This window comes from Quercus suber, unplaced genomic scaffold (assembly GCF_002906115.3).
Source record: "Quercus suber isolate HL8 unplaced genomic scaffold, Cork oak 2.0 scaffold_307, whole genome shotgun sequence".
Taxonomy (NCBI): domain Eukaryota; kingdom Viridiplantae; phylum Streptophyta; class Magnoliopsida; order Fagales; family Fagaceae; genus Quercus; species Quercus suber.
The window spans coordinates 506,893-525,805 of record NW_027069763.1 but is presented as its reverse complement, the minus strand read 5'-3'; the positions used below and the strand labels follow the sequence as shown (position 1 = coordinate 525,805).

Below are 18,913 nucleotides of genomic sequence, written 5' to 3'. Positions count from 1 at the left end.
GAGATGGACAAACTTTGTGGGAGAGATTGGATAGGGGATTGGCGAATAACGAGTGGTTATTGAGGTATGGAGGAACAACTGTGCATCACTTAACTTGTAGTACATCTAACCATTGCTCGTTATTCATTGTACCTGAGATGGAGGGGTCAACAAATCCTGAAAAGCGTTTTCGGTTTGAGGAGATGTGGTTGGCAGAGAGGGGTTGCTCGGATACAGTGAGTAATGTGTGGAGCAAGCAAGGCAGTAGGGATATTGCTTCTAATATTGTTCCAAGAATTGAAATTTGTGGTAAGGCATTGAAGAAGTGGAGTAGTACTAATTTTGGGTGTGTCCAAAAAGAATTGAAGTTGAAGCAAAAACTCCTAGCCCAAGCCGAATTGGAAGCACTAATAACTGGAGTTAATTTCCGGGCAAGGGGCTTAAGGAATGAGGTCAATGATTTACTGGATAAAGAGATGAGGATGTGGTTTCAAAGATCACGAGCTTTTTGGGCTACTCATGGTGACAAAAATTCAAAATACTTCCATAGTAGGGCCATCCAAAGACATAGGAGAAATAAGATTGAAGGAATAAGGAATGCAAGGGGTCAATGGTGTTCGGATCCTAAGGAAGTGGCAAAGGAGTTGTTGGATTTTTATAGTGATTTATTCTCATCAACACAAGCATGCCAATCAGATTTAGTCTTGGAGACTGTTCAATGCCTAGTAACCGAAGATATGAACAAGGACTTGCTAGCTGATTTCATCGAAGATGAAGTTAAACAGGCCCTCAATCAAATGGCACCACTCAAAGCACCTAGTCTTGATGACATGCCACTGTTGTTCTATCAACATTACTAGGAATTGGTGGGTAAGGATATCACCACATCTGTTTTATCATTCTTAAATTCTGCCACACTACCTGAGCACCTAAATCACACCTTCATCACATTGATTCCCAAGGTTAAAAATCCTGAATTGGTATCTCAATTTTGCCCTATTAGTTTATGTAATGTGTTGTACAAGATTTTCTCTAAGGTACTAGCAAACAGATTAAAGAAAATCCTACCCCACATTATCACTGAACACCAAAGTGCTTTCACAAAAGACCGTCTTATTTCTGATAATATCCTAATTGCCTTTGAATCCCTTCACCGCATGCAAAACCACAAATCCACCAAAGAGGGTTATATGGCCATTAAGCTCGACATGAGCAAGGCATATGATAGAGTTGATTAGCCCTTCTTAGAAAGTATGATGAAAAAATTGGGGTTCAATGAAAGGTGGATAACCCTTATGATGCTTTGTGTGTTGAGTGTCTCATATTCCATCCTTATCAATGGGGTTCCTCAAGGATTTATAAGGCCAACTAGAGGGATTAGACAAGGGGACCCCCTATCCCCCTTTCTATTCCTTTTGTGTACGGAAGGGTTGCATGGTTTATTGACTAAATTAGCAGCTAGAGGAGACATTCATGGCTTTTCCCTATCCAGGAGAAGTCCACCACTAACCCACCTTTATTTGCAAATGATGGCTTGCTTTTTCGCAGGTCTAATCCGGAGGAGTGACAAAAGATCATGGAAATTTTACAAGTTTATGAATCAAGCTCCGGACAGCAAATAAACAAGATGAAAACTACAATATTCTTTATTCACTCAACATCGAAATAAAGGAGAATGATGATTAAAAATACTTTGGAGGTGGAGGAAATAAGGAGCTATGAGAAGTACTTGGGATTGCCATCATTAGTGGGGAGGAATAAGAAAGCAAGCTTCAATTACATAAAAAAGAGAGTCTGGAGGAAACTACAAGGGTGGGAAGAACAATCACTCTCTCAAGCTGGTAGGGAAATTCTCATTAAAGCAGTTGTCCAAGCCATCCCTACCTGTACAATGAATTGCTTCAAATTGCCTATTGGTTTGGCAATGAATTAGAGGGTCTTATTAGAAGGTTTTGGTGGGGACAAAGAGGTGAGCGGAGGAAAATACATTGGGTTCGATGGGAGGAGTTGTGTAAGCCCAAGAGTGAAAGGGGAATGGGTTTTAAAGATTTAGCATTGTTCAATGATGCATTATTAGCTAACCAAGCTTAGAGGTTGATCCAAAATAAAAACTCTCTACTCTATAAGGTGTTCAAGTCCAAATTTTTTCCCAATTGCTCATTCATGGAGGCATCAAATTCACAAGCTAGTACCTATGCTTGGCGAAGCATCTTGAAAGGAAGGGAAGTGCTAAAAGAAGGTATGAGATGGAGGATAGGTAATGGGTCCTCAATCTGAATTTGGTCTGATCCGTGGCTGACTTCCAACTTCATGCCTTTCATTTCTTCACCAATAAAGCCAAGTTGGAAGGAGGCAACAGTGGATACTCTACTAGATTTTTCTAGCCAAGGTTGGCGACATGACTTACTAAGCTTCCTGTTTAGCCCCAGAGATAAGGAGTTGATTCAATCAATCCCTTTGTGTGGTAAACCGGTGGAAGATGCTTTAGTGTGGCCTTTTACTCCAACTGGATCATACACTGTGAAGTCTGGCTATAGATTTCTCCATAAATCAAGAAGCTTGGATATTAGAGAGTACCATTCGGATGAAAATAAACTATGGAAGAAGGTGTGGGGAATGCAAGTCCAGCCCAAGGTCTAAAACTTTCTGTGGAAGGCCATCAAGAATTCTATTCCAACAAAACTTAATCTCAAGCACCGTATGGTTCTAATAGGTGACTGTTGTGACCACTGTTATGAGGAACCAGAGGATGTGCTTCATGCGTTTTGGTCGTGCCCATCCATTTCTCAGGCTTGGTCTCAGTTTGGTACATGGGAAAGTATGGATTCTAGTCCGTGTTTTTCAAGCTTCAAAGATTTGGTGGAAACAATTGTTGAGGAAGGGAAGGACTTGAATTCCTTTGCCACAACGGCTTGGGCAATTTGGTCATGAAGAAACTCCATAGGAACTAGCGGAAAGCACATTCTAGTTCAGCAGATTCATATAGAAGTGCAAAAGGCTAGGTTAGCATATATATGTCCTCACCATCCCACCTCGCCCTTTAGACCAGATGCCTCACAGTGAACAACGGCATACTTGGAAGCCGCCACCATGGTCGAAACTGAAAGTTAATTTCAACGGATCCGTGTTCAGAGAAAACCAACGTGCTGGGGTGGGTGCCATTGTAAGAAATGCAGAAGGCAGTGTGCTAGCTTCCATGGCAGAGAGTTTCCACCTTCCTTTTTCAATTGCTGCCATGGAGGTGATTGCAACTAAGAAGGCTATTCAGTTTGCCAAGGACATAGGATTGACTTCGATTATCCTTGAAGGTGACTTGAAGAGTGCTATTGAGGGCCTAAAATGCAAGAGTTCTTCACTAATTGAGTATGGTCATTTGTTGGTTGAAGCTAGGGATGTGGCAAATCAGTTAGACTTAGTGGAGTTCCAATACATGCCAAGACAAGCGAACAAATCAGCCTATAACATTGCTAGACACGCGAGACATGTTAGCGAGTTTACTATGTGGATGGAGGATGTTCCTCCACACCTTGTTTCAGTAATTCAAGCTAATTCGGCTATCCATCAATAAATTACAGTGTTCTTTCTCTAAAAAAAAAAAAAAAAAAACCTACAGGCCATAAATGTTCCAAATTATAGTTCACTTTATGCATTTCCTCTGCATAACACTTTTTTTAATAGAAATGTTTCTAGATAATATATATTGTATTATTATGTTTTAAACTTCTATTTGGTTGGAAGATGAAAAAGTAAGCAAATAAAAAATAGTTGGGGAATGGAAAAATAAGAAGATAGAAGAGACTTTATTTTCTACCATATATGTTTGGTTGGGGGATGGAAAGTGGAAGGATAGAAAACTAAAATAACCAAATTTTGGTTGGTTGAGAAAAAAAAAATTAAATAATGGAAAAAATAATTTTGAATTTACACTTCTATTACATAAGCATTTTTTTAAGATATCATTATTTTTTTTTAACAATATAAAAATAGCTAGAGACACGCTATTTATTATGAAATTTTTGGATAGACACATATAATTCATTATGGGCTATTAATTCTTTTTTAAAAATTATCTCAATAAATTATGATGACACAAAAGGATAAAATATAGTATCAATAAAAAATAAATAATAAATAACACACTAAAGAAGAAGAATAAAAGGATAAGAATAGTGAGTAACTCCATTAAACCACAACCATATCCAATAAAATCAAAACACATCCTTCAATTAAAAAATAAATAAACAAAACACACCTAGATCCAATGAGAAGACCCTTTTGTAGTGGTAGTTTGGTTAAATAATGTTTGAGCTTATTGAGAGAGTTTAATTAAGCGTGTGCATGTGTGTGTGCAAGGTTTTCAAACCCGAACCGTTCAATAAACCGTAAAAGAGAGAGGTTCAAGGTTTTTGAAGTCGAACCAGGGTCGAACTGTAATGACGTCATAATTAATTTAACATATAAATAAATATATTAAATTAGTACTTATAGAAAAATTAATTAAAATAATTCAATTAAATATTAAAACATATAATTGTTTATATATTATTAGTCAAAATCCATATAAGTCTTTTAAAGATAATTCAACTAGTATATCAATATCAATATCAATATCAAACCCAAATTCCTACTTCTCAATAATAATAATAACACCTACATTTTTTAGAATATTATAATGATAATATAAACCTTAAAAACAATGAAAAAAAAAAACAAAACAAGAATTCGTTGACAACAGTATATCAATATCACGTGGGCACTAGGGAGGGATTCAAAATAGAAATGACATGTAGTTTGACACTCTCAACTCCCACCATTCAGTTTTCCATCCTTTGTCATTTCCAATGCAGTCACATGCTTGGGTTCATAAAACTAAAAATCAGTACAAAAGAAGAAAGCGAAAAAAAAAAAGAAAAAAAAAAGTTAGCATCTGGAGGTGAGGATGAAACAAAGAATTGGGTTCACATGATGAAGGCTGCTTGATGTGAGTGTTGATTTCTTCATTTTTGCTTTCTTCCTTCTTCTTCGTTGTCCTCTTCTTCCTCTGCTTCTTCTTCTTCTTCTTCTTCTTCTTCTTCTTCTTCTTCTTCTTCTTCTTCTTCTTCTCTGTTTTTCTATTTTTCTTTTTCTCCCTTTCATTTGGTTCCAGATCTTAAAAAACCCAAAGTACTGCTGAAGTATTGGCCGAAACTTTGCCAAAAAAAAGGAACCGTCCGAACCTCAAAAACCAATCACGGTTCTCAGAATCATACAGTCTGACCACGGTTCGCAGGGGTTCCTACTTTTTTCACATAGAGCGGTTCTTGAAGCTAAAAAAACCACAAAACTGAGAGGTTCGCGGTTTTCCCGGTCGGACCATATGGTCCTGTCCGGGTTTGAAAACCATGTGTGTGTGTTTAAGTTTAACAGTTAGTTTGTTTCTAAAAAAAAAAAAAAAAAAAAAAAGAAGAAGAAGAAGATATCCAATAAGAAAAAGCAATGCCATCTTTGAAAACCATGTGTGTGTGTTTAAGTTTAACAGTTAGTTTGTTTTTAAAAAAAAAAAAAAAAAAAAAAAAGAAGAAGAAGAAGATATCCAATAAGAAAAAGCAATGCCATCAAAAGAGAGGTGCAATGAAATCAATGAATAACAAAAGACAGATAACAAGAAGGGGAAAAAAAAAAGCATAAACAATGAAAGAAAAAAGAAAGAAGCAAAAGCAATAGGTGTTGTAACAGTAAGCAAGGGAAGAAATCATCATTCATAATTCTTTCTCACTTTTCTCTAGTCTTCTCTCTAATTTGGAAAGATGAGATTTGGTAGGCTTGGGTGAAAAATATCCAAGACCACCCATTTTCTCCCCAAACTTTCCCTCCCAACCAAATAAAAGAAAACTTAGTTTTCTCCACTTTCTCTCCCCCATTTTTCATCCCCCTTGTTTTCACCTCAACCAAACGCGGTGTAAGTGACATAGGACATAAACCTTAGTAAGGGAGATATCATTTTAGCTATATGTAAACTCCTAAAATTATAAAGGTTACTTGAATTCACAAGGATAAACTCTAGAAATAATATGACTAAAATCTTATTAATATAGTAGACTTTTATTTTTATTTTATAGATTGCAAGCCTCTATAAAAGTTTTAGAAACTTAGGTTATGTTTGCTAATAGTTTTTATTTTTTATTTTCAAAATCCTATTTTTGGGAAGATAAAGAAAAAATAGTTTTCTTGTATTTTTGAAATCAAAAACATGTTTGGTTAGTTGAAATTAAAAAGATAGTTTTTTTAAGAAAAAAAAAAAGAAAATACTAAAATATGTTATTACTAGGATTTGGACTCTAATGCTAACTCATTAAATGAGACAGATTCATTAAATTGAATGTGTTTTTTCATTGACTTTTGAAAATTAAAAGCTAAAAACAGTCTTTTGCATGTTTTTAGTTTCCTTCACAAATTGAGTTTTAAGAACAGTTTTTGTTTTCTATTTGTTTTGGGTTGTCAAACAAGTTTTTCAATCTCAAAAATAGAAAATTATTTTTGGAAACAGAAAATAAAGAGAAAAAATAGCGACCAAATATACCCTTATTTTCCAAGTTAAAATATTCTTACAAACATATTCTAATTGATACAGTGCCATAGGGAAAGAAATAACAATAAAAAAATAAAAAAAATAAAAAAATTTAATTAGATTAAGAAAGTACTAAAAACTCCTGCAATGAAGGGAATAAAAAAGTAACTTCTAAAATTAGGGAAATTTAATAAAAATATCAACAATTAATTGACAATAAAAATTAAACCAGATCCATTCACTTGAATGAAAATCATCCTTAATCTCACCTAAATTCTAAAATCTTCATTCCAAATAAATATAAACTTTAAATGTCGTAATTTGTTGAATCATTTCCAAAACAAATCATCATGAACTGATCATTTAAAATTTTATTCATGCCAATCATCAATGATTCATATGGTCAATCAAATTAGGACTAATAATCCAATTGATGTTTTCAAGCCCAATATTGTAATGTGTTATTCTCCAACCTTAAATTATTGAACTTGGAACTTGGAACTTTATGATTTTCTTCAAAACATGACTCTATATTGATGCTTCCAAATATTATATCTTCTCTTAATGGTTGAATATATACTTCCTTTGATGTGAACTTTTCAACCAATAATCTTGCATTGAATATGACAATATAATATTATAGTTTAATGGGGTTAAAAAACTTAATTCCATGAAACAAACTTAACCCTATCATATTTTATGAAATTTTGTTCGTAACCTCACTACAAAAAAATCGTCTTGTCCCAACATTTTTTTTCTTGACGCTTTTACCAACTTCTGTAATAGATAAGCCTATACCAGTGCTTTTTGAAAACGCTGGTATAGGAAATCCTGTTACAGTGGCTCAAAACCAGCACTTTACAAATCACTGCAATAGGAGGCCTATAACGGCGTTTTTCAAAAATACTGGTATATGAAGCCCAAAAGCGCTAGGATAGGGTTACTGATTTCTGTTATGGGGAAAGACTTACCCCGGCGCTTTTGTAAGCGTTGGAATAGGGTTCCAGCACTTCCAAAAGTGCTGGGACATGTCTTTCTCCATTACGGAATGGAGTGATCCTATCCTAGCGCTTTTTGAAGCGTTGGAATAGGGCCCACCTATTCCAATGCTTGCAAAAGCACTAGGGTAGGTCACTCCATTCCTTTATGGGGAGAGACCTATCCTAGCGCTTTTAGATCAATCCATAAGGGAATAAAGAGATCTATCCCAACGCTTTTCGAAACGCTGGAATAAGGTCACCTTGTTCCAGCGCTTCAAAAAGTGCTAGGATAGGTTTGAAAAAGTGCTAGAATAGGGTGACTGACTTTTCAGTTCCCACGTTTTTGTCCCTCCTTTTTCCCTTTTTTTTTTCCTACACACTTTTTCATTCTTTTGTTTCTTGTCATTCTTTTTTTAACTCAGACAAACAACTTCCCTTTCCCACTTCTATATTCTCTCCCTCCCCTTATCACTTCTACAAACTCTTCCCTCTCTAGCCACGACCCATTGCCACCAACATAGCCATCGCGGCCATTGTCGACCTCCACTACCACCCACTGCCACCACCATACTTTTTCCCCTCTTTTTTGGTGTTCAAGTTTTTTTAAAGTGTAAGTCTTTGTGTTTTAGCTTTATGGGTCTGCTTTGATTTGGTTTTTCTTTAATGGGTCATGGAGTCTTTGTGTTTTGGCTTGTGGGTTTGTTTTGATTTAGTTTTTCTTTAATGGGTCATGAAACTTTTGTGCTAATTTTTGTTGTTTGCTTATTTTAGTTGGATTTTGGTACAGAAAACTCTTATTCAAATTTGGATTTTTGAGCAAAAAGACCTGAGCATCAAAGGCTGAATCATTGTAAGTTTATGTGCAAGTTTGTAAATCTTGTATTTTTTTTTTCTACTTAATTTTTCTATAGTGCGTAGATTTTGAATTTTTTTTGTTATTAGTTTTGTGGTTTAGCTAGCTTGAGATTTATTTTTTTTAAAAAGTCCACTACCCACTAATGTGTACAAGGAGATGCTTCCATTAGATGAGGATTTCTACTTAAAAATTATATCTTCAATGTGTTATCATTATATATATATATATATGTATGTATGTATGTATGTATGTATGTATATGCTTGCTTTAGTTTTTATTTTTTCATTGAATGCAAAGAATGAGAATGAGAGAGAATTAGTTATGGATGAGAATTAGTTTTTCTTAAGCTGTGTTTGTGTGTGTGTGTGTGTGTTATTATATTAGAAATTACAGTTATTACTTTATATGAAATAATAGTAATTTTTTATAATCTTGGAAAATTAAGAAAGTTGTGGCTTTTTATTTTTTATTTTTTATTTTTTGCTGGTTTCATTTGGTGTTATTGGCCTAGGTGTTGGGGTTTCACTCTTGTTGTGAGTAAATAATCTCAACTAAATGCTCTTTATATATATATTGTTACTAAATTTTCATGCACCATGACTCATTAAAATTTTCTGCAATAGCATTCTCATATGCAAAATTTGGATGATTTTGAGTACCTTTTTCAGTTGAGACATTTAGGCATAATGGGTAAGTTTCCTTATGTGTATCAATTGACAAAGTTTGGATACAATTAAACTTCAAATATTTTTTGCATAGTGGTCCTTCATCTCCCTAATGCCTCAAGCAAGCCAACACCATCTAGGGGACATACTTGCGGCCATAAAAGATCTCACTGTAGGCGTCGCATGCATCATCAGGATGCCCCATTAAATTCTCAACATGTGCAACACACCTTGCATGTCATGATGTCAATAATCAGCAAGAGAATCAGAGAACTCTATAAAAGAACTATGAATTGTACCTATCAAAAAATAAAAGGAACTATGAATTGGAATTTGAAAAGAGGTTTATTTTCTAGTTTGAATTTTGGCAATGACAGATGTTCTGAAGGACTTTATCAAACTCAGAGTATGTTATGGCCATTTCTTTGTGCTATTGTAGTACGATTGTTGAATAAATCAAATAGTATACATAATTAACTTGTCTCGACACTATTTGTTTATATTACTGTAAATGCACTTGTGCATAAAAACACATATTTGGTTAATTCCTTAATTTGTATCCAGTGACTTTACTGGGAAAGGCAGTGAAGGTTTGGTAAGGCATTGTAAGCAATGCTGGCTGCTATGGTGTTAATGAGTGCTGAGGACAAGGTGGTGGAGATGGTAGTCTGGTTGTACAAGAGAGTGCAATACTTCATTATGAGGTTATGTGAAAACTTTTGACCTAAATGGTGGCAAGTCTAAAACACCTCTTTTTCTAAAGTTGGCAAGCTAGTGTTTCCATTGATCTAATATGTTGAAAGTTTGTGAACACCTTTTTTATGGCTATAATTCCACTAAAGAAACTTTTGTTAACTCTTAGCACTGTAATTTTGCTCTAAGTAAATTAAGTACGGAATCTTTGTTGATTTTGTTATATAGTTTATTTTTGTGATTAATCATTAGCTTTGCTAGATATTGGGTTATGTTTAAGTGTGGTTTTGAGGTTAATTTGGTTAATAGCTATCTGAGGTTTACTCTACTTTATAATTCACTTTTGTGTTACTGACACTTTAGGGACAATTGTGTTTCAAATTGGGGTTTCTTTGTGAGTTCCATTCCTGACAAAAGTGGGGTTTCCATCCATTTATGATTTTGGATTATACTCTATGTATATCTTGTTTTTGCTAGTTATTGTTCTCTATTTCACAAAAGTGGGGTTTCCATCCTTTGAATTTATCATTTCTTACATGTGTTCAAGATATAAAAGAAAGTAGAATCCCATTTTGAGTCTCCAATCCTCGTCGAAGGCACCCAATCCATGTGTTCAAGATGTACCCTTTTTCCTTTCCTTTTTTTTTTTTTTTTTTTTTTTAATTTTATTTGGAAAATGTGTTCAAAATGTTATATTTTCACCATATGCAATTTAGATTGTAACCATGTAATTTTTGTATTTTGATTTTACGATGCTAATAAAGCCATTTAAACACTCAATTTTTTTTTCCCTAATAATGAATTTGGGTTAGTATTTAGTGAGAAGTTAAACCCTAAGTGTGTAAAATTTAGCTATATTTGATTTTTTAACAATTCAGAGAAAATGTGAGTTGCTTTGAATTTTACAGTAGTGAATTTGGGATATTTATAGGTATTGGAACAAGTGGGGTTTGAGGTAACTAATGGTGGAGAATGGAAGTTTTGGAAGTATATGGAGGAAGCTGAGTTTGGACTAGGGTTGCCGGTTCGTATTGTTTTCATTATGGGAAAATTGCTGGTAGGGGATCGAAATTTACTAGGTTTGTGTGTGTGTATATATATATGCTTTATTAATTTTTTTAATTATCAGATACAAGGTTAATTTTTTTTGCAATGCTAAATATGAGGGATGTCTTCATTGGGTCTTACATTAAACACATTTGAGAAACAAACTATTTTTTTTAGTGCTTGCTTTAAGGGCTTGTCTATTCATGTGGATGCTGGGCCTTTGACACTTTTATATCTTGATTTAATTGGGAGAATTTCTTAATCACATGAAGAATTTCTAAGTGATGTCCACTTTAGTTATGCCTACAAATTTTGTTTCTTTACCTCTATAGTTTTACTTGTGTTTAGGATCAACAAAGTAGGGAGCTTTCTCAACATCATGTATCTAAGCGAGCCAAGAAACTGAGGGTGAAGGTATGAGTGATGAGTTGGTACTTTTCACCCTTATTTATGATATTACTAAGTTCATTTGTATTATTGCTTCTGCTGTATTTCTTCTGCAAGTTTAGTGTGAAGTTTTTTTAACCCTGAACTACCATCTTGTTTTAGTCGTTAAGTTTTACCAATTACTTAGTTTTTATTTGTTGATTAATTTTTAGGAAGAAGAGATAAAATTGAAGCCTGTTATTGCATTCGATTGTGGTAAGGTCTTCTTATAAGAGTTCTTTCAATGATTTTTGGTTACATCTTGATGTAATTGAGATGTGAAAAGGCTAATGCATTCAGTACTAATAACTGAAAGTTTTTCTGATTTTGGTCCTTTCATTTCATGGCCTAAAATGTGGCCGTTTCTTTTATTAGTAGGTTTTTAGGTTATGGGTCAAATGTCCTTGTCTCACCATCCTTATTGAGTATCTAGACTTGGCTGTGTTATATATATATATATATATATTCCCCCACTCTTTTTTGCCAATATGTTACTTTGCAAGGCATTTCTATCAAACTAAAGGCTTACATTCATCTATGTCAATTCATGTTTGGTTTCTTAGCCAACCATTTTGTCCGAAGTGGGCCCAACTCATTGAATTTTGTTTTTTGAGTGCTTAATGTAGCATTGACCAAGTATACTAGTACTAAAAATATAGCTAACATTTGCAAACAGCTGGTTCCAAATAACAATTTGAATTGACCTAAATGACAATAATGTATAAATACTATTATTTAATATGTAACATGCCTTTGCAATTTGACAATGCAATTATTTCTACCATTTTTATTCATTTTGAATTGATGAGTGAGTTTCGCTCTTGACTTCTTGCAGTCCATTTTTTTTTTAATTTTTTTATTTTATAGTAAAAATACTTGCATAGTGTAAGAGAGTGCAAGATTTTAGATACATCATCTATCAATATATATCCCAAGAGAGAAAGAGAGAAAGAGAGCTACAACTACAACAAGAACTACAAGTCTGCTATAGCACATCTAATTTATCAATATTTCAAACATGAATCAAGCAAGCGCCTTTAACAATGCTTCTATGCATTAATCTTTCCACTCAATTTAGTTGATAATTTTATTTTACTTTGTCATTGTGTTTTTAATTAAAATAAAAAACAACTCAATTATGATTGTTGGATTTGTTAAATTGCTAGATTAAACATTTGGTGGCTACAGCAATATCTTTGGCATCTCCCGTGGAGCAAAGCAAGGTAGCAACTAGTAAGTTAACCTCTCATTCTCTGACTACATATGATTAAATTATTAAATAGCTCATGTTTACTGTGGAACAAATGCAAACTAGCAAAATATTGGAGCTTATCTTTTGGTTTGTATATCTTTGCACACCTCTCCCTATTTTAGTTTATAGTTTGTTCTCTCAATGTACTTAGTTTAGTAGTTTCTTCTCTTTTTACATGATTTTGGACGTAAAGTCACCTAATTTACGTTTTTTAAGTTATCTTAGTAGTCTATAATTTAGACTTAGATTTTGCAAGATTAGCAACTTATTGTAAGTTTGAGTTCCTCTTTCCAGAAGCAAACCAATGAATTGCTAAAGGGTAAGTAAAATTTACTTCATAATAATTATATGTCAAAATTTCTGCTGTGGTGGGTTGTTGATTTGGAGCAAGCAGGTGGCTTGCGTGGTGATATAAGGTGATTTACTTTTCATTATTGGGAGTATTGATTGTCTTGTGAATATTGTGATATTATTGTTCAACTATGTGTGAATTTATTTTATCTCCTCTTAGTAAATTCAAATATCATACTGTGGTGGGTTGTTGATTTGGAGCAAGCGAGTGGCTTGCACGGAGATATAAGATAGTGTATTTTATTTTGGGAGTGTTGATTGTGTTTTTCCTATTGTGCTATAATTATTGGTGATGAACTTAGTTATTCTCACTGGAATTTCCTCAATAATTCCATTTTTTATGTGATCATCTAAGTTTACTTTTTATCTATTGCTGCTTGAGTAATACTCATGCATTGGTGTATTCAGTGATTAGCCCTAGGCAAACCAAATATGGATCTAACTTGACTTAAACTTATATTTTTTAGTTTCATAAACACTAGATTCCTAGGTGATTGGAGTGGTCTAGCATTTTAAAGCTTTTTCAACATCAGCTATGGAGTCAAATTCAAGACATTCTTAATTATTACCCATGATTAAGTTTAGATTTTTCATCATCGATAAGTATATGTATGGTTTGATTCTATTTATTCATCAAAATTCTTGTTCTTTGTTTGTAAATCCAATTTCACTAGCTTGGTGCTTCCCATCATGGTGCCCTACACCAATTAGGGCATTATATTAAACTAAGAGACTGTAATGGTTAGTAATGGAGGGTTAAATCTTAACTAGGATGAATCATTACACTAAGATTGTTACTTATATATGGTATCACAACCATTCTTTTCTGGCCGGTGATAGTGTCGTTGTGTCTTTATTCCTTATTTGTGTCTACCCGAAACTTTGATACTTTGTTATTGTGTTCCCTTCTTATCATCGTTAGCCTCACCCTAGACGTAAAGTGAATTCCCAGAACCGAACTGTAAGGCCTGTTTGAGCCAAGAGAGGGCGTGTAGGGCATGAGAGGTATAGGGTTGCTTATGGTATGTGTTACGAAATGCAACGATTGTGAGAAAAACATGATAATTGAGTTTTAAACGTATGACAATATGGGTAGGTTGTGGAGATCCAACTCCTCTGTCAGCTCTAGGATTGGTTGTCCTCCTAATATTGTGAATGAAGAAGATCACACTGTTGAAGAACGTGAGCTCCCTGATTTCCAAAAATGGAATATTCCCAAAGTTGATACTAAAATTGTTTATAAGACTAGTTTTATTGAAAGTACTTTTCATCCTATTTACAAAGTTAGAATTGTTGAACAAACATTTTTATTTCTAAAATTCAAGAAAAATGTTGCTTGTTTTCTAAAAGAAATATTAATGAATTCATCGCTAAAAAAGTTAGTTATTTGCATATTGGTATGGTTCAAGTTGCTATTAAACCACATACTAGAAAAGGAATAAATACTTCTGGTCTCATGTGTTTAAGAGATTCTAGATTTAAGGTCTTTAAAGATAGCATTCTTGGAATGATTACTGCTTCTTTGTATGATGGTCCTGTTTACTTCAACTGTTATCCTGATATTACTCTTGCTATGGATGATCCTAATATTATTAAGGCTTTAACTTTAAATATTGCTTCATCTAGTTATCACATGGAAGAAGGTAGTAAGCCTTTTGCTTTGATTTATCGCATTTAGTACATATTATTAGGTACTCAACTAAATCCTTTTGCTAAGATCAATAGAGAACCTTATAGTAAAACAATGTTAATCAAATGTTCAACTCCTGATGCTAAAGTTCAAGTTCCAAAAATGATTCAATGGCAAGATGTTAAGCTTCCCACTAAATGGTTGTTGGAACAAGAATCCCCTGTTGCTAAACCTATTTTTGATGAGTTAGATCTCACACATATTCAACAATATTTTGATGGTACAGTTAAAATAAGTTTTCAAAACAATCAACCCTTGAGGATCAATGAAGGAAGACATTCCTTTGCTGGATCTAAAAGTATTTCAAAAAGAGATCAAGATCTCAATGAGTTTTTCCAAAAGAGTTTTAAAAAAACCCACTAATTTAAAGCTAAAAGGTATTTCAAGTGATAAATCTCAAATTAGCTCTGCTTCTATTCTACTAAACCTGAACCTTCTTCTACTAACAAAGAAGAAGATGATACTAAATTTGTTTGTCCATCTAATTCTGATTTTCCTCCTATTGAAAACCCTGTTTACCAAAATCAATTACGAGTTTTGACTGTTTTAGATGAAAGTTTTGAAGTTGATATGGTTTCCCTGTATAATGAATTTATGCTTGCTAAAAACAGAAATAAAAGAAAATATTTCCAAAATAATTTTGCCCAGTCTGAAAAAGACAGTGTTAAAAGAAAATGGTTAGAAAAAATGAATCAATTGAAAAAAACATATTTTGTTCTTTGATTTTCTTGAAAATTATTATGTTTCAAAAGATGAAGTCTCAAAAAATCATTTGAATGTGATAAAGAAATCAAATTTTGTTAAGGAAGATAAAACCATTGTTAGGTCTAGTCATTCACCTCTTGAGACAATTTTGATAAAAACTAACAAGACTAATGTTAAAGCTTCCCCTTTCAAAATTGCTGATGATCAAACTCCCATTGTTAGTCTTATTGAACAAAGTAATTTTACTAATAAATCTTTGCATGTTATTGGTCAACAGCTTGACCATATTGAAGAAAAAATTGTTGAAAAAACTGTTTCTATTGAAAAATCTACTTCTGTTGAAAAACATGTTTCTATCAAGACGGAGAAACCTTTAACTAATTTACCCAGTCAAGATAAAAAATTTAAGTTTAAAAACTGCCCAATCTAAGACTCTTGAAATTGTTGAAAAAATGTTTGCTGATTTAAAAGTAAAAACTGAGGGTACTTCTACAAGTACTACTTGCACCATTTCAAGAAATGACAAAGAAATTGTTTCTGAAGAAAATAAAGATTCTGACATTATTTCTTTTGTCTCTGCAAAAAAGGTTTATGATGATGATTTACCAAAAATTAAAATATTTTTTGGAAATTTCAAACCCATGTTTCTTACAAAAAATTGGTATTCAAAACCTACTCCTCCTGATATGCAGTTTGAAGAAAGACCTTTTCAAACTCAATTTTCTGTTTCTGCTAATAAGATTTATGAATGGAATATTGATGGTTTGTCTGAACAAGAAATCATTAATAAAATGGGTCACATGTCTATGGGTGGAATTGCTTATGTTAATAACCATAATCTTGATCGCCCTAAAATTCTTGACCTTCTTGCTACTGGTTTTTCTGGCACTCTTCGTGGATGGTGGGATTCATATCTCACAAAAGATTCTAGAGAATTTATTAAACATGCTGTTAAAAAGAATGAGGAAGGTTTGCTTATTTTTGATGAAAGTATTGGTCGAGGTATTCATGATGGTGTTAATACCTTGATTTATACTATTATCATTCGTACTCCATCTAATATTTCGTCTCGAATTTCTAATTTGCTGAATAATTTGAGATGTCCTACTATGTCTAATTACAAATGCTATCAAGATGTTTTCCTTTCCAAAGTAATGGATCGAAAAGACTATTTCAAGCCTTATTGGAAAGAAAAATTTATTGACGATCTGCCTACTATCTTTGCTTATAAGGTAAAACAAGAGTTAATTGGTAAAAATGATTCTATTGATTATGATAATTTAACTTATGGTGATATTCTAAGTACTATTAAAAAACTTGGAATTTATATGAGCAATGATGAAAAACTGTTAAATACCAATTAAAAAAGAAAAGAAAAGCTAAATATGAAATGGGTAATTTTTGTGAATAATATGGTTTGCCCTCTATTGCTCCTTCCAGGCAAAAGTGTAAAAAACATGATAAAAGCCACAAATATTATAGCCATAAAAAACATAAAAAATACTGAACTAATTTTAATGATCATTACACTAAAAAGAAAAATGTTTCTAAAAAATATGATAAACAAAGATCAGGTAAAGTTAAATGTTTTAATTGTGGTAAACCTGGACACTTTGGTAAAGATTGTAAATAAAAACCTGGTAAGTTAAAAAAATAAGTTTAATATGCTAAACATTGATGATAAAGATCAAGAAGAATTATTCAAAATCCTTGAATCAAACAATTCGTCTAATTCTTAGGAAGATGATTTTTCTTCTTCATCTAATTCTTGCTATCAATCTGTTGATGATTCCTTCGATTCACCTAATGTTAAAATTGGTTGTAGAGACTCCTGTTGCAATGTTATTAAATCTGTTAATACTCTAACTAAAAGTGAAGAAAATGAAAGTCTATTGGTCAAATTGATAAGTCAAATTGAAAATCCTGAATTACAAAAAGAATATTTGGATAAGTTTAAGAAAAATTTGATAAAAGATGAAACTAGTAAAAAACTTAAATCAATGATAAGTTTTGAAGAGACTTTGGAAAGATTTAATAAAAAGAAATCCAAAGATTTAACTGTTAATGATCTTTAACATGAAATTAATATTGTTAAACAAGAGATAAGTGAATTATAAAACATGAATTTAAAAGCATTAAAAGTGATAATCATAATCTCAAACAAGAATTGTTAATGTTAAAAATTGATAAAATTTTTTATCAACATAAGTTTGATATTGAACAAGATGAACATAAAGATGGAGAAGAATTAAGTCAACAGGCTCGTCTTTCTGATAAAGGTATTGCTGATGTGTTCACTGATTCTCAACTTAATCTAGTTAATAAAATACTTCCCCCAAATGGTTTACAGAAGTTAAAATTGTTGTTTCTCATGATTATCATTTCACTGTTATTGCTATGATTGATTTTGGTACAGATATGAACTGTATCCAAGAAGAATTGATTCCTTCAAAATATTTTGAAAGATCAACTGAAAGATTGATTTTTGCTAATGGTACTCAAATGAAGATTAAATATGAATTGAATAATGCTCATGTTTGCCATGATAATGTCTGTTTCAAGATTCCTTCTATCCTTGTTAAAAACATGACTGATAAAGTGATTCTAGGTTTGCCTTTTATAAGTGCTTTGTATTCTTTTCTTGTTGAACATGATGGAATTACTACTGATCCTTTTGGATAGAAAGTAAAATTCAAATTTTCTTCAAAGTTTGAAATTGATAATGATAAGGCTTTCAATCTAATTCATGCTAAAATCAAACATCTCAACTTCCTCCAGCAAGAAGTTAGATACAAGAAAATTGCTGAACAACTTTCTGATAAATTGTTGCAATCATAAATTGATAATTTTCAAAAAAATGTTGATTGATAATGTTTGCTTTGATGTTCCTAATGCTTTTTGGCATATGAAGAAACATATTGTTGACTTGCCTTATGTTAAAGATTTTGATGAGAAAAACATCCCCACTAAAGCACGACCAATCTAGATGAATGCTAAAACTATTGAATTTTGCAAAAAAGAGATCCATGATTTGTTGGAGAAAAAACTAATTAGGAATAGCAAGTCCCCTTGTTCTTGTTCTGCTTTCTGTGTTCAAAAGAATGCTAAAATTGAGAGAGGAACCTCTTGCCTGATTACTAACTATAAACCCTTGAACAAGGTCTTGGAATGGATTCGGTATCCTATTCCCAATAAGAATGACTTGGTCCATAGGTAGTGTGAGGCTGTGGTGTTCTCAAAGTTTGACATGACATCTGGATTCTGGTAGATCCGAATTAGTGAGAAGGATAGGTACAAAACTACTTTTACCACTCCTTTTGAACATTATGAGTGGAATGTTATGCCTTTTGGTCTTAAGAATGCCCCTAGTGAGTTCCAAAACATTATGAATGATATTTTCAACTCCTTCAGCCATTTTACCATTGTTTATATTGATTATGTTCTTGTTTACTCCAGCTCCATTGATGACCATTGGAAACATTTGTATTCATTTCTAGATACTATTAAAAGAAATGGTCTTGTTGTTTTTGCTAAGAAAATTAAATTGTTTCAAACAAAAGTTCGTTTCCTTGGCTATGACATCTCTGAAGGACAAATTCATCCTATTGACAGAGTCAATCAATTTGCTGATAAATTTCCTGATGTTATCACTGATAAAACCTAAACGGTTTTAGACCCCTTAAAACAACTAGTTTAACCTAGTTAGTTAGCCAAGTGATTAA

General features: G+C 32.7%; 1 protein-coding gene across 1 annotated transcript; it reads left to right on the top strand.

Annotated features, from left to right (window-relative positions):
- The first annotated feature begins 3,028 nt into the window (after nucleotides 1-3,028).
- Nucleotides 3,029-3,547, top strand: LOC112035736 (uncharacterized). Its single transcript, XM_024068567.1, has one exon. The coding sequence runs from the start codon at nucleotides 3,029-3,031 to the stop codon at nucleotides 3,545-3,547; it is 519 nt and encodes a 172-aa protein (XP_023924335.1).
- The last annotated feature ends 15,366 nt before the right edge of the window (nucleotides 3,548-18,913 follow it).

Excerpts from the sequence above, each read along its gene's own strand:
- LOC112035736 (XM_024068567.1), top strand. The coding sequence starts at position 3,029 with ATGCCTCACAGTGAACAACGGCATACTTGGAAGCCGCCACCATGGTCG.